The following is a 17286-nucleotide window of genomic DNA, read 5'->3' as shown; positions in this document are numbered from 1 at the left end:
TATTTATAATAGCTAAGATATGGAAGCAACCTAAGTGCCCATCAACTGATGATTGGATAAAGAAGATATGGTATATATATACACAATGGAATACTACTCAGCCATAAAAAAGGATAAAATCGTCCCATTCACAACATCATCGATGGCCCTTGAGGGTATTATGTTAAGTGAAATAAGCCAGATAGAGAAAGATGAACTCTGTATGACTCCACTCATAGGTGGAAGTTAAACAGAGAGACAAAGAGAACTGATTGGTGGTTACCAGGGGAAAGCGGTTGGGGGGGGGGGGCAGGGCACAAAGGATGAAGTAGTGCACCTACAATGTGACTAATGATAATGTACAACTGAAATTTCACAAGGCTGTAAACTATCATAATCTTAATTAGAAGTTAAAAAAAAAAAAAAGGACAAAGTTGCCACATTTGCAACAAAATGGATGGACCTCAAGGATGTTACATTAAGCAAAATAAGCCAGACAGAGAAAGACAAACATTGTATGATTTCAGTCATGTGCAGAAGATAAACAAACACACGGACAAAGAGAACTGTTTATGGTTACCAGGGGGAGGGGGTTTGGAGGTGGGCACAAGGAGCGCAGGGGTGCATTTATATGATGACTGACAAATAATATTGTACAACTGAAATTTCACAATGTTGTAAACTATCAACCTCAACTAAAAAAATAAAAATAGGTTATGAAATGCATAAACTAAAAAAATTGGTTAACATAGTAAAAGAAAAAAGACCATATTCCTTAGTTATGTATGTTCTCGTGTGTAGAACTCTGCTGCTTGATTTTTGGGAATAAGTAAATAATAATGTATTAAAAAAAAGAAGATAAGCAGATTTATTAATTGAGGTACCCCTCTAGAGAGTGCTATTACAGTAAAGGATCCAGAAGAGGTGTTCTAGTTAATCAAAGAGTAGAGAATTTTCTGTTTTTAGAGTTAGAAAACAATTAAATGTCTATGGGATTGTTATTAGGAACCAACAAAATCATACTGCTAAAATGAGCTGGCAAGTATTAGAGGTTTCCATATGATTTAAAACCAGCATCTTTGTTTTGCTAATTGCACCTTGAAAGCTCAAAATAGGTTCAAGGTAACATTAGTTTTGGATTAAGTCGGGGTGTTGAAGACTAATTTGGTCCTCTGTCATTTTATCTCTTCCTATAGATTTGGGCATTGCTTGATAAATACCCAAAATAAATAGAGGGAACAATGTAAACAACGACATGTGTTGCCATGTTAATAATGTTACTGCTGTTGGCTGTGTACCTTGTGATAAACTGCTGTCTTCTTATGACCTTTCAAAGCTGGGGTGAAATACATTTAAATCAAGATATTTAAATAGCAGATAGAATCCAGTGGGCACAATAAAAAGTATGACCAACTGAAGTTTATTCCAGCATTGCAAGGATGTTTAGATATAAATATTAGAATATTTACTAAATTTATAGATCAAAAGAAATCTAATTTCACACATTGAAAAGGAATATAGTAAATTTCAGCATATCTTCTTGCTGAAAATTCTTAAGCACATAGAAATAGATGGTTATGTTCACATGATTAAATATATAGTAATAGATCTACAGAGTACAGTAGACATAGCAAACCAAAAGTCAGCATTATGCATAATAATGATGACGTGCTAGGAGTATTCCTAGTAAAATGTGAGAAGTAAAACAAAATGCGTGCTGGTACCATTATTGTTAATAAGGTTCTATAATTAGACAAAAGAATAAGGTGTTAAGAAGAAAAAAGCGAAATCATCATTTTTTTAGATTATATGATCATATACTTGGAAAACCCAAGCAGGTCACTGAAAAATTACTAAAACAATAAAAGATTCAGTGAGATGGCCATCTTCAGTGTAATCAGAACCCTCACCAAGATTGCCATAACAAGCCCTCTTTTCCTTCACTAATTAGATACTTCTACAATGAGTGATACGTTCTCCTGTTACTGGAGCACCTTGTGGTTAAGTATTGAGTAAATGTTATAACTTAGAAACTGTCTTTTACTAGTGTAGGAAAGATTTAGAGATGTTTAAAGGCATCAAACATTAATTCTCAAATTAATCTGTAAATATAATTCCAGGCCATCATTCTGACTTCATTTATCTCATTGGTTCAGTCTGATTTAGAAGTTCTTAATGTGGGGTCTGCAGATTCCTCCGTCAGTGATCTTCAGGAAGTCTGTCTGTCCTTGAAACTGCTAAATATGTTTTTTGTTGTTTGGGTGATCCCTCATTTTAGTCAAATTTTCAAGGAGTCTCTGGCCCCAAAAGAGTTTAAGAACCACTGTTCTAAATCCTTAAATGGTTTAATTTTTTTTAATTTGCTTTCAGGCTGGTGGGCCACCTAAGAAGGGGAAACCAGCTGCACCAGGAGGCACAGGGAGCATTGGAACCAAGAACAAGAAAGGAGTGGAGACCAAAGAAATAGTGGAGCCTGAGCTCTCGGTCAGTATGACACAGTTTGCCTCAAGCTCATAAAACCATGGAAAGTCAATACCTATGAGAAGGCTTGAGTTCTTTCTTGCCTGAGTTCTACAAAATATAGTTAATTGATATCTTTTGCTTCTTGAAACTGCCTTGAACAAACTTCCCCTTTATGGTAGTATAATAGCAGCCTCAGATACCATAGTATCCCTAGCGGAGTGTTCTTGTAGTTTTGGCTGGGGTATTTTTATGTTCTCACCATCTGTTTCCTTAAACAATTGTTAATGTAAACGTTTTTGTGTGTTGCAGATAGAAGTATGTGAAGAAAAAGCTTCAGCTGTCCTTCCTGCTACGTGTATACAGCTTCTGGATAGCAGTAACTGGAAGGAAAGGCTGGCCTGTATGGAAGAGTTCCAGAAGGTAGGTGCTTAGGGATGAGTTGAGCGTGAAAGAAAACTACATTCCATAGAAGTGAGGAAATTGACAAATGAAGGACTGTCCTAATTGCTGTGTTTTATAACCAGTGAACATGTTCCAGGATATTAACTAAGGAGGAGGTGGAGTTTTTTATTGGTTTGTTTAGCTGTGTGATGTTTATCTTTCAACGTCTGCTTTCTGTGGCTTCTCTAAGCTCATAACGTAGTACTTACTCCAGAGAAGTGTTTATTCTGAGTTATAAGGTTTAGATGAATTTTACTATTACAGTGTTTGTTCATTAGACTTACTAGGCAAAGACATCTCTCCAATTAAACCACCCCTCATCCTTTTCTGTATTTCCCTCTTTGTTGTCATGATTATTGGAACAACAGACATTATCACTTGATATGAGAAGCTCCTTTCAAAACTCTGTGTTGGAAAGGAGCACAATAGTTCATTTTGATGTATATCCTGTGATTCTAACGAGGAAGGGTGTGGAGAAACTGAAAGAGCGCTGGGATTTGAGGCAGGAGACGTGGCTTCCAGTCCCACGTCTGCCACGCATCAGGTTTAGACCTGAGTTGTGGATCTTTGAAATTTCATATTTAACCACTTCTAACCTACCCTACTTTGCTATGTTTTTAGGAAAATCAAATAAGTCAAAATATGTGTAAGCAGTTTCTGCCACACATTAGGCAAACAAAAACTGTTTCTGTTACTTTCCTTGGAGCAGTTTATTGTGAATTCTTGAAATGTGAAAAAGAAAAGTTTAAATGATGTTAATGGAACAACCATATTTCAAAGAGCCAACTTAAGAAACATTGTAACAGAAACTGTATAAGCTCGGTCCACAACCCTCATTTCCGTTCTCCTCCCTCCTTCAGAGGGAGCCACTTCCTTCATTTGGGGATGTGCTCTTTCCTTGGAACTCATTGTTAATGCATAACTCTCCTACTCTCTTCTACTTCAAGGCTGTTGAACTCATGGACAGAACTGAAATGCCATGCCAGGCATTAGTGAGGATGCTGGCCAAGAAACCCGGATGGAAAGAAACTAATTTTCAGGTATTTTTTAATTGGAGATTTAATATCTTTTGTTGAAGTCACTTCATTATATCATCCAATGGAGTAATATAGAGGTATAGTTTTGGTAATGATTTTTAGCTAGTCTTTTTTTTTTTCCATCAACCAATGTGTCATCTAATTTTAAATGAACAGTGGAATGTGTGCATTTTGATTAAACACATAACTATAACTTTGTGCAATTAGGAATTTCTATATATAAATGTTATATATATTGTTTGTGTAATTTGTATGTATGCATTTTTCTTCTCATTGTTTAGGCCTAGAAGTCCTGTACTGTAATCTTTACATATTCAAGGGAAGGATAAACAATGAGATAGCTTTCTTATTTATTTGGACAAATGATAAATGCAGTCTTTAAATTGCCAATGAAAAATTACCACACTGTCAGTTCAACTCATTAATAGAGATGATAGAGATCAAATTTAGCAGTACTGTTATTTAGTCTAAAAAGTAGGTGTAAAAGGAAGTATGGGAAAGTGATAGAGGAAGGAAAAGGAGAAGAGTTTCCTTTTCCCCTTCTAGATAAACATAGACCTCATGCAAAACAAAAGTTTAAAATGTGTCAGGTTTATTTTTGGCATCCTGCTAGTCTCTTTTTTTGCTTCTCTTCTGCAACCTCTTGTTCTGTCTTTAGGATCCCTTAGCTCCCTCGCACACTGTGTTCCCTTAGCATGGTGTTCCAGCACCTCATCCATACCTTCCAACTCCACAGAGCCTTCCTACGCCAGAATGTTCTCTCATCCCCGTCACACCACTTCTGAAGCTCCTCTTTATGCAGCTTCTCAGATAGGTGAAAGCAGCACACTTGATCTGAGCTGGTTCCCTCCTGTGTGTTAGATCAATAACAAGAGATAATTTTATATATATATGTATTTCTTTTTTTCTTTGTAACAACTTTATTGAGACTATAAAACCTTCCATTTTAGAGTGTACAATGCAGCAGTTTTTAGTACATTCACATAGCTCTGCAACTTCTACCACTATATAATTTTACAATATTTTCATCACCCCAAAAAGAAACCGCATACCCATTAGCACTTGCTCTCTATTCTTCCTCAAATCCCCAGTCCCTGACAGCTATTAATCTATTTTCTGTCTCTATGGCTTCTTCTCCTGGACGTCTTATATAAATGGGCCATACAGTATGTGGCCTTTTGTGTCTGGCTTTTACTTAGCATAGTGTTTTCAAGGTTCATCCACATTGTAGCATGTATCAACTCTACATTCTTTTTTATTCCTGAACAGTATCCCATTGTATGGATATACAACACTGTTTACCCATTCATAAGTTGATGGGCATTTGCCTTGTTTCTACTTTTTGGCTATTGCAAATAATGCTACTGTGAACATTCACGTACAGGTTTTTGTGTGAACACGTTTTTAATTCTTTTGGGCATATACCCAGAATTGGGATTGCTGGGTCATGTGGTAACTTTAACTTCTGGAGGAACTGCCAAACTATTTTGCAGAGTGGCTGCACCTTTTATATTCACAGCAGCAGTGCAAGAGGGTTCCAATTCCTCTACACCCTCTCTCACACTTGTTATTTAAATATTCAAACAAGACAAAGAGAAATATTTGTGGGCAAAAGGATCCCAAGTCCCATACATCTGCCATTATCGCATTGACATCTTTAAATTGTTTTCCACAGCTTCTTCCATTCTTCCACTTAAAAATCTGCAGGTTCTTTAAATCTCTCCAGTTCTGTTGTGTGTATGTGCATGAGGGTTGTAGTTTTTCTGTGGGCGACTCTAGTAGGAATTCTGAGTTGTGCCGTTGGTATGGTCATTTACTATATATTTCAGGATGTGTTTAGTACTATATGCAAATAATCATAAGAGAGGGAGAATATAGAAAGTAATTTTTCAATTCATAAACTTTCCATGTAGGTAACATTGCTTATTAATATTTTAAAACATTGAGTGGTTTGACTTTTTTCCTCTTAGCTGTCAGTTAGCTATGTAATTGATAACAATTAAAGGATGAAAATTATTTTAGTTCTTTGTTTAAAATTCTGATTTTAGTTTGGTCATGTTCTCAGCCATCCCTAACTGTGGGACATCTTCAGGCTGCTATAAAAATAGGTAAATAAATAAATGTCTTTGGCTTTCATAACTTTATCACATTTATCCGTGTTCAGGTGATGCAGATGAAGCTTCACATAGTTGCTTTGATTGCCCAGAAGGGAAATTTTTCCAAAACTTCAGCTCAGATTGTCTTAGATGGCCTTGTAGACAAGATTGGAGATGTGAAATGCGGGAACAATGCAAAAGAAGCTATGACAGCAATAGCCGAAGCTTGTATGTTACCGTGGACGGCTGAACAGGTTCGTGACATGGAGCTCTGTTTCCCTAAGTTTTCCCAAATCTTAATTTAAGATTACTAATTAAACTTTAGTTCTTCTCTTCTCAAGTAAAACTGTTTTTGATACTGCATTTTAATTTTTACCTTTAATAATATACTGTTGCCTGATAATTAAAATTTACTTTAGTCAAGAATATTCTCTTAAAGAGTAATTTTCTCTTAAGACATTATAATCCAGAGTGATCATTAATGAAAAGTTGTAAACAGTCCAGAATGCTTTTAATACTGCTGTCACTTACCTCATTTTCTTGTGGAAGTTAAATATTTCATTCCTAAGGCATTCTTGCAGTTGTATTAGCATCAGACAAAGCCTGTTTCATTTATTCCTACCTTAATGTCATGCCATAATTCTGTGAGGAAATATGAATGAAAACACAGATCTGTTGTTTTTTGTTTTCTCTTGCTCCAGGTTATGTCAATGGCTTTCTCACAGAAGAATCCCAAGAATCAATCAGAAACCCTGAATTGGCTGTCAAATGCAATAAAAGAATTTGGTTTTTCTGGGTAAGTCAGAAAGAAATTGAGTACAAAATAATGAAATGCTTTGCAATCTCTAACTGGTGATTATATTTGTTGTAGCTGTTTCTGCTTATTTCTGAGAAGCTAGAACTGGGTTGTCCAGTTTATATAAAACAAAACTACCTCTGCTCCTCAAAAGTCAGTGTTGGCTTGTGCTCCTGCATTTTGATATCCACTAACATTAGAGGTCCCTAAGTTATTTTTCCTCAAGTGTTAATAACTGTCCCACAGAAAAGCCAGTTCCAAGGATTTCTAGTGAAATATATTTGGAAATTACTACATATGATCGTATTTGTTTAAGGATCCATAGTGCACATTGGTGAATTAAACGCTCTCAAGGTCATGCAGTAGAGAAGCTTGCTTAACTTGTTCACCCCACTGTTTCCCAAATTTATTTGCATATTGAACACATTTGTTTATTTTATCTAATGAAATTTTATGGAGCTTACTTTCTGCCAGGTACTTGCTAAGTAATAATTCGTTCGATTTAATCCTCATAAAAACCACGTGAGGTATTATTATCCCTGTTTTATAGATGAAGAAACTAGGGCACAGAAAGCTTAAATAATCTCCCCAAGTCACAGCTAGGAAGTGGCAAAGCCAAAGATTTGAATCTAAGCATTCTGTGACTGCTGTGCTGTGTTGCCTTTCGCTGTGCCTTGCTGTTTATCACAACGTGCCTCTTAATAGCTTGCAAACCAGTATTTTGAGTTCTACCAAGTGAAGAACTACAACTCTAGAAGTTGTCATTCAAGCAAAGAATTGTTTGTTAGGTCAGTATCTGTGGTGCTGTCCTCTCATAGTTGAGGGTGTTGTTATAATTCCTTCTTAATGTGTAGTCTTTGATGTAAAATTTATCTCTTGGCGTGACATAAAAGCCAGGTGAATATTCTCCTCTTTTTTATTCATCTGTGATCTTTCATTTATTCAATAACTACATCTTGAGCCCCTGTGATATTCCAGTCATTTGTTCCAGGCCCTGGGAATACATTATGGATAAGATTAAATTCCTGCTTTCACTGGACTTTTATTTGAGTAAGGGGAACTGACAGTAAGCAGTAAAAAATGTATCAGGAGGGGCTGGCCCCGTGGCCGAGTGGTTAAGTTCGTGCGCTCCGCTGCAGGCGGCCCAGTGTTTCGTTGGTTCGAATCCTGGGTGCGGACATGGCACTGCTCATCAGACCACGCTGAGGCAGCGTCCCACATGCCACAACTAGAAGAACCCACAACGAAGAATACACAACTATGTACCGGGGGGCTTTGGGGAGAAAAAGGAAAAAATAAAATCTTTAAAAAAAAAAAAAAAAAAAAAAATGTATCAGGAGGTATAAAAAATAAAGCAAGATAAAGGGTTAGGTGGTATCACCTTGGAGTGGTTGGGATGTGTTGTTTTCTATAGGGTGAAACAAGAGTCCTTCTTGAACCTATGGAATTTGAGCAGAGACCTTCAAGACATGAGGGAGGGGACCGGCCCCGTGGCTGAGTGGTTAAGTTCACACGCTCCACTGTGGCGGCCCAGGGTTTTGCCAGTTTGAATCATGGGCGCGGACATAGCTCCGCTCATCAGGCCATGCTGAGGCAGTGTCCCACATGCCACAATTAGAAGGACCCACAACTAAGAATATACAATTGTGTACCAGGGAGCTTTGGGGAAAAAAGGAAAAAAAATAAAATCTTTTAAAAAAAAACAAAAAAAGACATGAGGGAGCTAGCTGTGACAATCTGGGAGAAGAACATTCTAGACCAAGGGAACAACAATTGCAAAAGTTCTGTGGTAGGAGCACGTGTGATGTATTTAAAAATAACAAGGAATGATTATTCTTCGGAACGTAGCTGGAGTGAGATGAGTGAGGGGCCAGGTCATGCAGGGCCCCAGAGTTTTGAATAAGTTGGGAAACCGTTGGAAGATTTTGAACAGAAGAGTAGCAGGATCATTGTGACTACAGTCAGAGAGAACAGATAGTGAGGATCAAGGGCAGAAGCAGGGAGACTAATTAGTAGGCTGTTGGAATAATCCTGTCAGAAATTACAGTGGCTTAGACATAGTTTATAGAGATGGAAGTATTATGACTCAGGCTGTGTTTTGAAAGTAGAACTGAACAGGATATTGGGCATAAGAGAGAGAGGTGTCAAGGGTGACTCTGGAGTTAAGTGTGGCCTCAGCAACTAGAAGAGTGATATTGCTCTTTACTGAGGTTGGGAAGGCTGTGGGAGGAATAGGTTTTGGGGTTGGGGTGTGGACAATGAGGAGTTTGGTTTTGACAGATACAGGACATCTACTAGGCATAGAAATGGAAGTGTCAGAAAGGCAGTGGGATATAGAATCTGGACTTCAGGAGAGAAGTCAGCACAGGATTTAGGAGTAATTAGCACATAGTATTTAAAGCTCACTTTAAATGACTGTGGAAAGAGAGTATAGGTGAGACTCAGGGACACAGCCAAAGTGAGCCAGTTCTAGAATCTGGCTTCATGAAATTCTTGAGCATTTTGAGGGTTTCATTTGTTTTTAATTCTAAATGTTATTTCTTCTAGGTTGAATGTGAAAGCTTTCATCAGCAATGTGAAGACAGCTCTTGCTGCAACAAACCCAGTGAGTCCACACCAGCACATATAGGGACAGAACAGCCGTCTTTGTGGCTCTGCTCTGGTTTGTAAAGTTCTTTTTGTTCCGTCTGCCAGGCTGTGAGGACTTCTGCCATCACCCTACTTGGCGTGATGTATCTGTATGTTGGTCCCTCTTTGCGAATGTTCTTTGAGGATGAGAAGCCTGCCCTCTTATCCCAGATAGATGCAGAATTTGAGAAGGTAAAGGTTCCACAAATGATACAGTCTATTGGTGGACTTGAGAATGTTCATACTAAGCCTTTGGAATGAAGAATATTTGTGTTTGCTTTTATATGCATAAAGTATCCTTGGGAAGAATTCATAAGAAATTGAGCAAAAGCCTATGTGGAAGAGAATGTGGTATAGGTTGGCAGATTTTCTTCTTTTCAAAAATTTTAAAGGTACTACCTATTCAAACAGTACATTGAATATAACATTTAAAAAATTCTTAAATAAAAGAAACTTGACCCTCCTCAGATAGACTAATCAAAATTGCTAAGTTTTGGCAGACTTGCTCTAGCTTGTCTTGAGCATACAAGCCAAAAGACAGCTTCATGGGGCCAGCCCTGTGATGTAGTGGTTAAGTTCAGTGCACTCTGCTTCAGCAGCCAGGTTTGGGGGTTTGAATCCTGGGCCTGGACCTACACCACTCGTCAGCCATGCTGTGGCAGCAACTCACATATAAAGTGGAGGAAGATTGGCACAGATGTTAGCTCAAGGCTAATCTTCCTCAAGCAAAAAAAAGAGGAGGACTGGCAACAGATGTTAGCTTGGGGCTAATCTTCCTCAGGAAAAAAAAAAAAGATCATGATTGAGAAGTCATTTCAAATAGGTTTGTATAAAAATTCCTTTGGCTTTGTAGTCTCAAAATTGGAATCTAAATAGGAATTGAAATGTGTCCTGTGTATTGTAAAGGAGTATGAAAGTTTGACATAGGCACCACTCTCTAACTTGTTTGTTCTCATATCCCTCACCAGGTTCATTAGCCTCACTGATTTATTTGTGTGTGTAGATGCAGGGACAGAGCCCACCTGCTCCAACCAGAGGGATTTCCAAACACAGCACAAGTGGTACAGATGAAGGAGAAGATGGAGACGAACCCGATGATGCGGGCAATGATGTTGTAGATCTTTTGCCAAGAACAGAAATCAGGTAGGTTTGCTGCAAATGGTTTATTTGAGCTATTATACTGAATTCTTAATGGTGCCTTCTCTTTCTCAGTCAAGGGTACTTCTTTGACATCATTGTTCTTTTAGGAGTCTGGAATTAAGGGTTCTGTCTTCTGTTTTTTCAGTGATAAAATCACTTCAGAGTTGGTGTCTAAGATTGGTGACAAAAATTGGAAGATCAGGAAAGAAGGCCTAGATGAAGTAGCAGCTATTATCAATGAAGCAAAATTTATCCAACCGAATATAGGTGAACTTCCAGCTGCCTTGAAGGGTCGTCTCAATGATTCAAATAAAATCTTGGTACGTAGAACAACATATGCCTGTTCTTTTCTCTCCCCCCTCTCTCCTGCAGGAGGTTCCTTTTCAGTGTAAGCTTCACCAGCAAGAAAATGAGTGGTCACTTTATTTGCTTTGAACTAGGAATAGCTTCCTTTAATTTCTGATGTGTGCCTCCAGATATGTTGGTAGATGGCTGGTTTATTAATCACATTGCTTTTTACAGGACTCTAATGTGAAATATCTTTATGTAAAACCCTGAACATGCTTAATTTCTAAGTTTTAAATTTGGCTTTTTATGTTAGGATTTTCTTAAGCTAATTAGAGTAGCATCATAACAAGCTCATTTCCCTTTCTCTTAAGTAGGCCAGAAACATGCAACTGCGTTGCCTGTATAGCAGCAAACTTGCAAAACTGTGAACACGGTTCGCTCCTGACTTGAACATAGAGTGTTGGCTCTTTCCACTCAGGTGCAGCAGACGTTGAACATCCTCCAGCAATTGGCAGTGGCCATGGGCCCGAACATCAAGCAACATGTCAAGAACTTAGGCATCCCTATCATCACAGTCCTCGGAGACAGCAAGGTAAACCTGACTCTTCTCCACAGCCCTGCTCTGGAACAGGCCAGCCGTACTCCTGGGCTAAGAATAATTCTCTTTCTCACGTTTGAGACACATGTAAGCAGTTTATAAACCTGGCGGAGAACAGAATATTAGGAGGAAAATAGTAAACATGTTTACCTCCCAGGCAGTATTAATGTGACCAGATATGTCACTTAGTAGCTTTGTGACCTTTAGATAAATTATTTATCTTCTGAGATTGTTTCTTTATCTGTGAAATTTCATTCTTACAGAATTAAATAGGAGTCTGTACATAAGGTACCCATATGTATATATACATACACACACACACTCAAAAAATGGTCGCTGTTATTGTTATGACATCATTATTGGAAGTGTTGGTGTAGGGGGCCAGCCCCGTGGTATAGTGGTTAAGTTTGGCGTGCTCTGTTACAGTGGCACAAGTTCACGGATTCAGATCCTGGCTGCAGACCTACACCACTCATCAGCCATGCTGAGGAGGCGACCCACATATAAAGTGGAGGAAGATTGGCACAGATGTTAGGTTAGGGCTAATCTTCCTCAGAGGGGAGAAAAAAGTATTGGTATAAAGAGTAAATAAATATATGGATTTTTGGATGTATTTATTTCTATCTTTCTCCCTGAACCACTAGAGCAGGATTTCTAGCACTTCAGTAAGATACTTGTGGTTTCACAGTCCTAGAATTAGTCTCATTGAAAGTTGTAGGCCTCTAATATCTAGCCCTAGACTGAATATTTGAATGTCTCTTTATTGTTTGTGTAATTTATTTAATGTGAGGAATTGAGCTCTTTTAATATTTTTTCTGTCAATAAATCCTTCTCATTCTATGAATGCAAATTAATTTTTAAAAAGTTCAATTAAGGGGCCGGCCCGGTGGCACAGCAGTTAAGTTCGCACGTTCTGCTTCTTGGCAGCCTGGGGTTTGCCGGTTTGGATCCCGGGTGCGGACATGGCACTGCTTGGCAAGCCATGCTGTGGTAGGCATCCCACATATAAAGTAGAGGAAGATGGACACGGATGTGAGCTCAGGGCCAGTCTTCCTCAGCAAAAATAGGAGGATTGGCACTAGTTAGCTCAGGGCTAATCTTCCTCAAAAAACAAAACAAAAAAAAATGTTCAGTTAAATTATTAGTAATTTCAGTCTAACCATTATGAGTCCACTAACGTGTAGAATTACATTCTTTGGCAGATAACCATGGACATAAGAGCCCCCAGAGATTCAGGAAACAGAACCTAAGAGTTCGTTCACCTTACGTGATATTTTATGCCCAGGTCATTGTGTTGCCTAATTAACTGAGTACAAGATCTTCACAATTTGGAGTTTTATGTTTCTACTTTACTTTGAAGTTTTAGTACAACTGTGGAACTAGATTCTGTTTCAGAAGATGGTTCAAAGCGTGTTAATGTAGACCTTAGAGAAACCCCCGTTGTTCATCTTCACAAAGTGACAAGCTCTGCCCTCCTTACCTCTAAACCATAATTGATGGTATCTTTGCTAATTCTCTCCTCCCTTCAGAACAATGTTCGAGCTGCTGCCCTAGCGACTGTGAATGCTTGGGCAGAACAGACTGGCATGAAGGAATGGCTGGAGGGAGAAGATCTTTCTGAAGAACTCAAAAAGGAAAACCCTTTCTTGAGGCAAGAGGTTAGTACTGCAAATATGTGCTTTACTTGTGTCTCTGATCTTCTTAGAGGACTGGACCTACCAAATAAACACTCACGTATGGATAGAATGAGCTTCATTATCAAATGGTTGACAAAGTGAAACCAAATTCCTGGGGCTTTCATATTCATGTGCTTCTTTTTTCCTTTCATATGCTTTTTTAACAATAAAACTTTTTAAAGGACTAGCCTTTTTGTGAAATGTTCTCCTTTCTTGAGCTTTTAAATGGTAAAATAAGGGGTTTTAATCAGAACATAAAAGTAGAGTTCAGTATTCAAAAATTCATCAATGTAATCCATCATACCAACAGGCTAAAGAAGAAAAATTACATGATCCTATCAGCTAACACAAAAAAGGGATTTGAGTAAATCCAACACCTATTCAGGATAAAAACTCAGCAAGTTTGTAATGGAAGAAAATGACTTCAACTTGTTAAAGAGCATCTACAAAAAACCCTCTACTGATAATATCATACTTAGTTGTGAAAGACGAGATGCTTCCCCCGCAGGTGAGGAGCACGCCGAGGATGTCGCTTTCGCTGCTGTTCTCAGCATAGTACTGCAAGTTCTAAGCACTGCAGTAAGGCAAGAAAAAGAAACGAGGGCACACAGGTTAGGAAAAGAATGAATAAAACTATCCCAACTGCAGATAACATGACTGTCTATGTAGAAAATCCCAAGGAATCTACAAGTAAACTTCTAGAATCCAGAATTGAGTTCAGCAAGATTGCAGGATAAAAAAATCAACACCCAAAAATCCATCACATTTCTTTATAATACAGTGAACATGTGGAAACTGGAATTAAAAACAATACCACTTCCAGTTGTTCAAAAGTAAATGAAATCCTTAGATAACAAAACAAATACAGAATATGTATACTGAAAATTACAGAATACTGATGAAAGAATTCAAAGAAGACCCAGACAATTGGAGAGACGTGCCGTGTTCATGGATTTGGAAGACTCAACGTAGCAGAGATGTCACATCTCACGGAATTGATCTATAGGTTTAATGTAATTCCTATCAAAATTCCAGCAAGTTGGTTTTTTTGGGTTTTTGGGGGGGTTTTTTGGTGAGGAGGAGTGGCCCTGAGGTAACATCTGTTGCCAGTCTTCCTCTTTTTGCTTGAGGAAGATTGTTGCTCAGCTAACATCTGTGCCAGTCCTCCTCTTTTTTTGTATGTGGAATGCTGCCACAGCCTGACTTGATGAGCAGTATGTAGGTCCAAACCCAGGATCTGAACCTGCGAACCCCAGGCCACCAAAGCAGAGCATGTGAACTTAACTGCTATGACACTTGGCCGGCCCCAGCAAGTTTTTTTAATAGATAAAGACAAGCTTATTTTAAAATTTAAATTCTGGCTAAAACAATCTTGATAAAGAAGAAAAAAATGGAAAGAATCACTCTACCATATATGAGGGTTACTATATTGCTAACATAATCAAGACACTGATGTAGAGGAAGGGAAGGGGAGGATAGACACAGATCAGTGGAACTGAGAGGGAACCCAGAAATAGATCCACACAAATATGATCAACTAATTTTTGACAAAGTTATCAAAGTAATTCAGTGGAAAAAGGAAGGATAGCCTTTTCAACAAATGACTGGAACAACTGTCATCCGTAGACAAAAAATCAATCTCAACCTACACCTCACATCTTATACAAAAATTAGCTCAAAATGGATTGTGAACTTGAATATAGAACATAAAACTATAGAATTTTTTTTTTTGAGGAAGATCAGCCCTGAACTAACTGCTGCCAGTCCTCTTTTTGCTGAGGAAGACTGGCCCTGAGCTAACATCTGTGCCCATCTTCCTCTACTTTATATGTGGGACGCCTACCACAGAATGGCGTGCCAGGTGGTGCCATGTCTGTACCTGGGATCCGAACTGGCGAACCCCAGGCCGCTGAGAAGCGGAACGTGCACACTTAACGGGTGTGCCACGGGGCCGGCACCTAGAATTTTTAAAGATAACATAGGAGAAAACCTTCAGGGTATAAAAGTTCTTCAGGCAAAGAATTCTTAGACTTGATCACAGTCCATCAAAGGGAAAATTGATAAATTGGACCTCATCAAAATTAAAAACTTATTCTGCAAAAGACCATTTGAAGAAGATGAAAAGCGACAGTGGGAGAAAATGTTTGCAAACTCTGTGTCTGGTAAAGGACTGTTATCTAGAATATATAAATAACTCTCAAAACTGAATAGTAAAAAAAAAAAACAATTAGAAAATGGGCAAAAGATATGAACAGACATTTCACTGAAGAGGCTATGCATGCAGATGGCAAATAAGCCCATGAAAGATGTTCAACATCATTAGCCATGAGGGAAATATAAATTAAAACTACAATGAGATATCACTACACAATTATCAGAATTACTAAAATAAAAAATAGTGATAACACCAAATGCTGGAGAGGATATGGAGAAACTTGAACACTTTGCTGGTGGAAATGTAAAATGGTATAGTCACTCCAGAAAATAGCTTGGCAGTTTCTGATAAAACTAAACTTATAGTTACTGTATGACCCAGCAATTACAATCTTGGGCATTTATTGCAGAAAAATGAAAATTTATGTCTACACAAAACTCCATACACGGATGTTCATAGCAGCTTCAGTCATAATAGCCAACAACTGGAAGCAGCCCAGATAGCCTTTTATCAGCTAAATGTTTAAACAAACCGTTGTATGCTCATATGTGTAATACTGTTTAACAATAAAAGAAATGAATCACTGATACATGGCAACAATTTAGATAAATCTCCAAGGAATTATGCTGAGTGACCAAAACCAATCCAAAACAGTAACACACACTATGATTCCATGTCTACAACCATGTTTGAAATGACAAAATTTTAGAAACAGAGAATAGATTAGTGGTTAACAGGGATTAGGGAGAGGAAGGAGGAGGGAGATGGGTATGATTATAAAAGGGAGAACACAATGGGATCCTTGCAATGGAACTGTCCAAAATCTTGACTGTGATGGTGGATGTACTAACATACATGTGATAAAATTGTATGGAATTAAATATACACACACACAAATGAGAACAAGTAAAACTGGAGCATTCTGAACAAATCTGTGGATTGTATCAATGTGAGTATCCTGGTTCTGATCCTACAGTGATTTTCAGGAAGTGTTACTATGAGAGGAAACTGGGTAAAGGGTGCATAGGATCCTCTGTAGTATTTCTTATTACTGCATTTGAATCTAGTCGCCTCAGTAAAATTTTCAGTTAAAAAAGAAACATAATTGTTTAGAGGTATGAAGAAAAACTTGCTGTAAGGCTGAAAACAAGTCCTGCTAGAACTTGTCATCTTCTGATCAAATAAATAAGTGTTTTGCATCTTCTCTAGAATTTCAAAAAAGAAGAAAAGTTTCTCGTCTTTAAAATGATTTGAGCTATTAAAACTTTATAATTTAATCTCCAAATATGATCCAAAGAACTGTATCCTTATCTTCAAGAAGATTGTCATCTCTGCATATGTTATTTAAATATAGCACAGTTCTTGAACAATGAAAATTACTGATTTCAAATGGGAAAGTTGTAGTGTAAGAACTAATTCAGTGTTTGGTGCTGATAAAATCACCAAGCTTGAGATCATAAATAATAATTTTCACCTGAAGTTATAACTGGTCTTTGTTTCTTTTGGCAGCTTCTGGGCTGGCTGGCTGAGAAACTACCAACTCTTCGTTCCACCCCCACAGACCTTATCCTTTGTGTTCCTCATCTCTACTCCTGCCTAGAGGATCGCAACGGAGATGTGCGAAAGAAGGCCCAAGATGCCTTGCCGTTCTTCATGATGCATTTAGGATATGAGAAAATGGCCAAGGCTACTGGGAAACTAAAGGTGCTACTTCTTGTTGTTGCTACTGCTGCTGTTGTTAAAAGCCATTAGAAAAATATTGAACGTGAATTTATATAGGCAAAAGATCATATTACCTCCTAGGCTTTTAAACTTGAAATCCCATTGAGAGCAAAAATATGATATTTAGCAGTGTAGAACTTCTAAAGAATCTGCTGATTCTGCAGAAGTGAAAACTGACCTTCTAGAATGGTAGCTAATTTAGTGTGACATCATAATGTTTTACTTCTCTTGCCTTATGAGCTGCCTCCCTTACACTTCATTGGTATT

At 38.0% G+C, this 17286-nt stretch overlaps 1 protein-coding gene and 1 long non-coding RNA gene across 7 annotated transcripts in view; one reads left to right on the top strand and one right to left on the bottom strand.

Moving 5' to 3' along the window:
* Window positions 1-17286, top strand: part of CKAP5 (cytoskeleton associated protein 5) — a 95477-nt gene that overhangs the window by 51823 nt on the left and 26368 nt on the right. For all 6 annotated transcript variants that reach the window (XM_008543127.2, XM_070564980.1, XM_070564984.1 and 3 more), the window contains exons 14-25: window positions 2350-2463; window positions 2752-2862; window positions 3831-3923; window positions 6085-6270; window positions 6718-6812; window positions 9360-9417; window positions 9507-9632; window positions 10444-10583; window positions 10726-10900; window positions 11347-11460; window positions 12996-13124; window positions 16807-17001. In XM_008543127.2, coding sequence (XP_008541349.1) covers window positions 2350-2463; window positions 2752-2862; window positions 3831-3923; window positions 6085-6270; window positions 6718-6812; window positions 9360-9417; window positions 9507-9632; window positions 10444-10583; window positions 10726-10900; window positions 11347-11460; window positions 12996-13124; window positions 16807-17001 — 1536 coding nt within the window. The remainder of the gene's footprint in view (window positions 1-2349; window positions 2464-2751; window positions 2863-3830; window positions 3924-6084; window positions 6271-6717; window positions 6813-9359; window positions 9418-9506; window positions 9633-10443; window positions 10584-10725; window positions 10901-11346; window positions 11461-12995; window positions 13125-16806; window positions 17002-17286) is intronic.
* Window positions 4492-17210, bottom strand: LOC139074465 (uncharacterized). Its single transcript, XR_011524099.1, has 3 exons — window positions 17094-17210; window positions 13618-13716; window positions 4492-4770 (listed from the first exon to the last, which is right to left on the bottom strand). It is a non-coding gene; the product is annotated as an uncharacterized lncRNA (long non-coding RNA).

Source organism: Equus przewalskii, chromosome 11 (genome assembly GCF_037783145.1).
Source record: "Equus przewalskii isolate Varuska chromosome 11, EquPr2, whole genome shotgun sequence".
In the NCBI taxonomy this organism is placed as follows: Eukaryota; Metazoa; Chordata; class Mammalia; order Perissodactyla; family Equidae; genus Equus; species Equus przewalskii.
The sequence above is the reverse complement of the archived record's forward strand: the minus strand, read 5'-3'. Positions and strand labels throughout refer to the sequence as shown.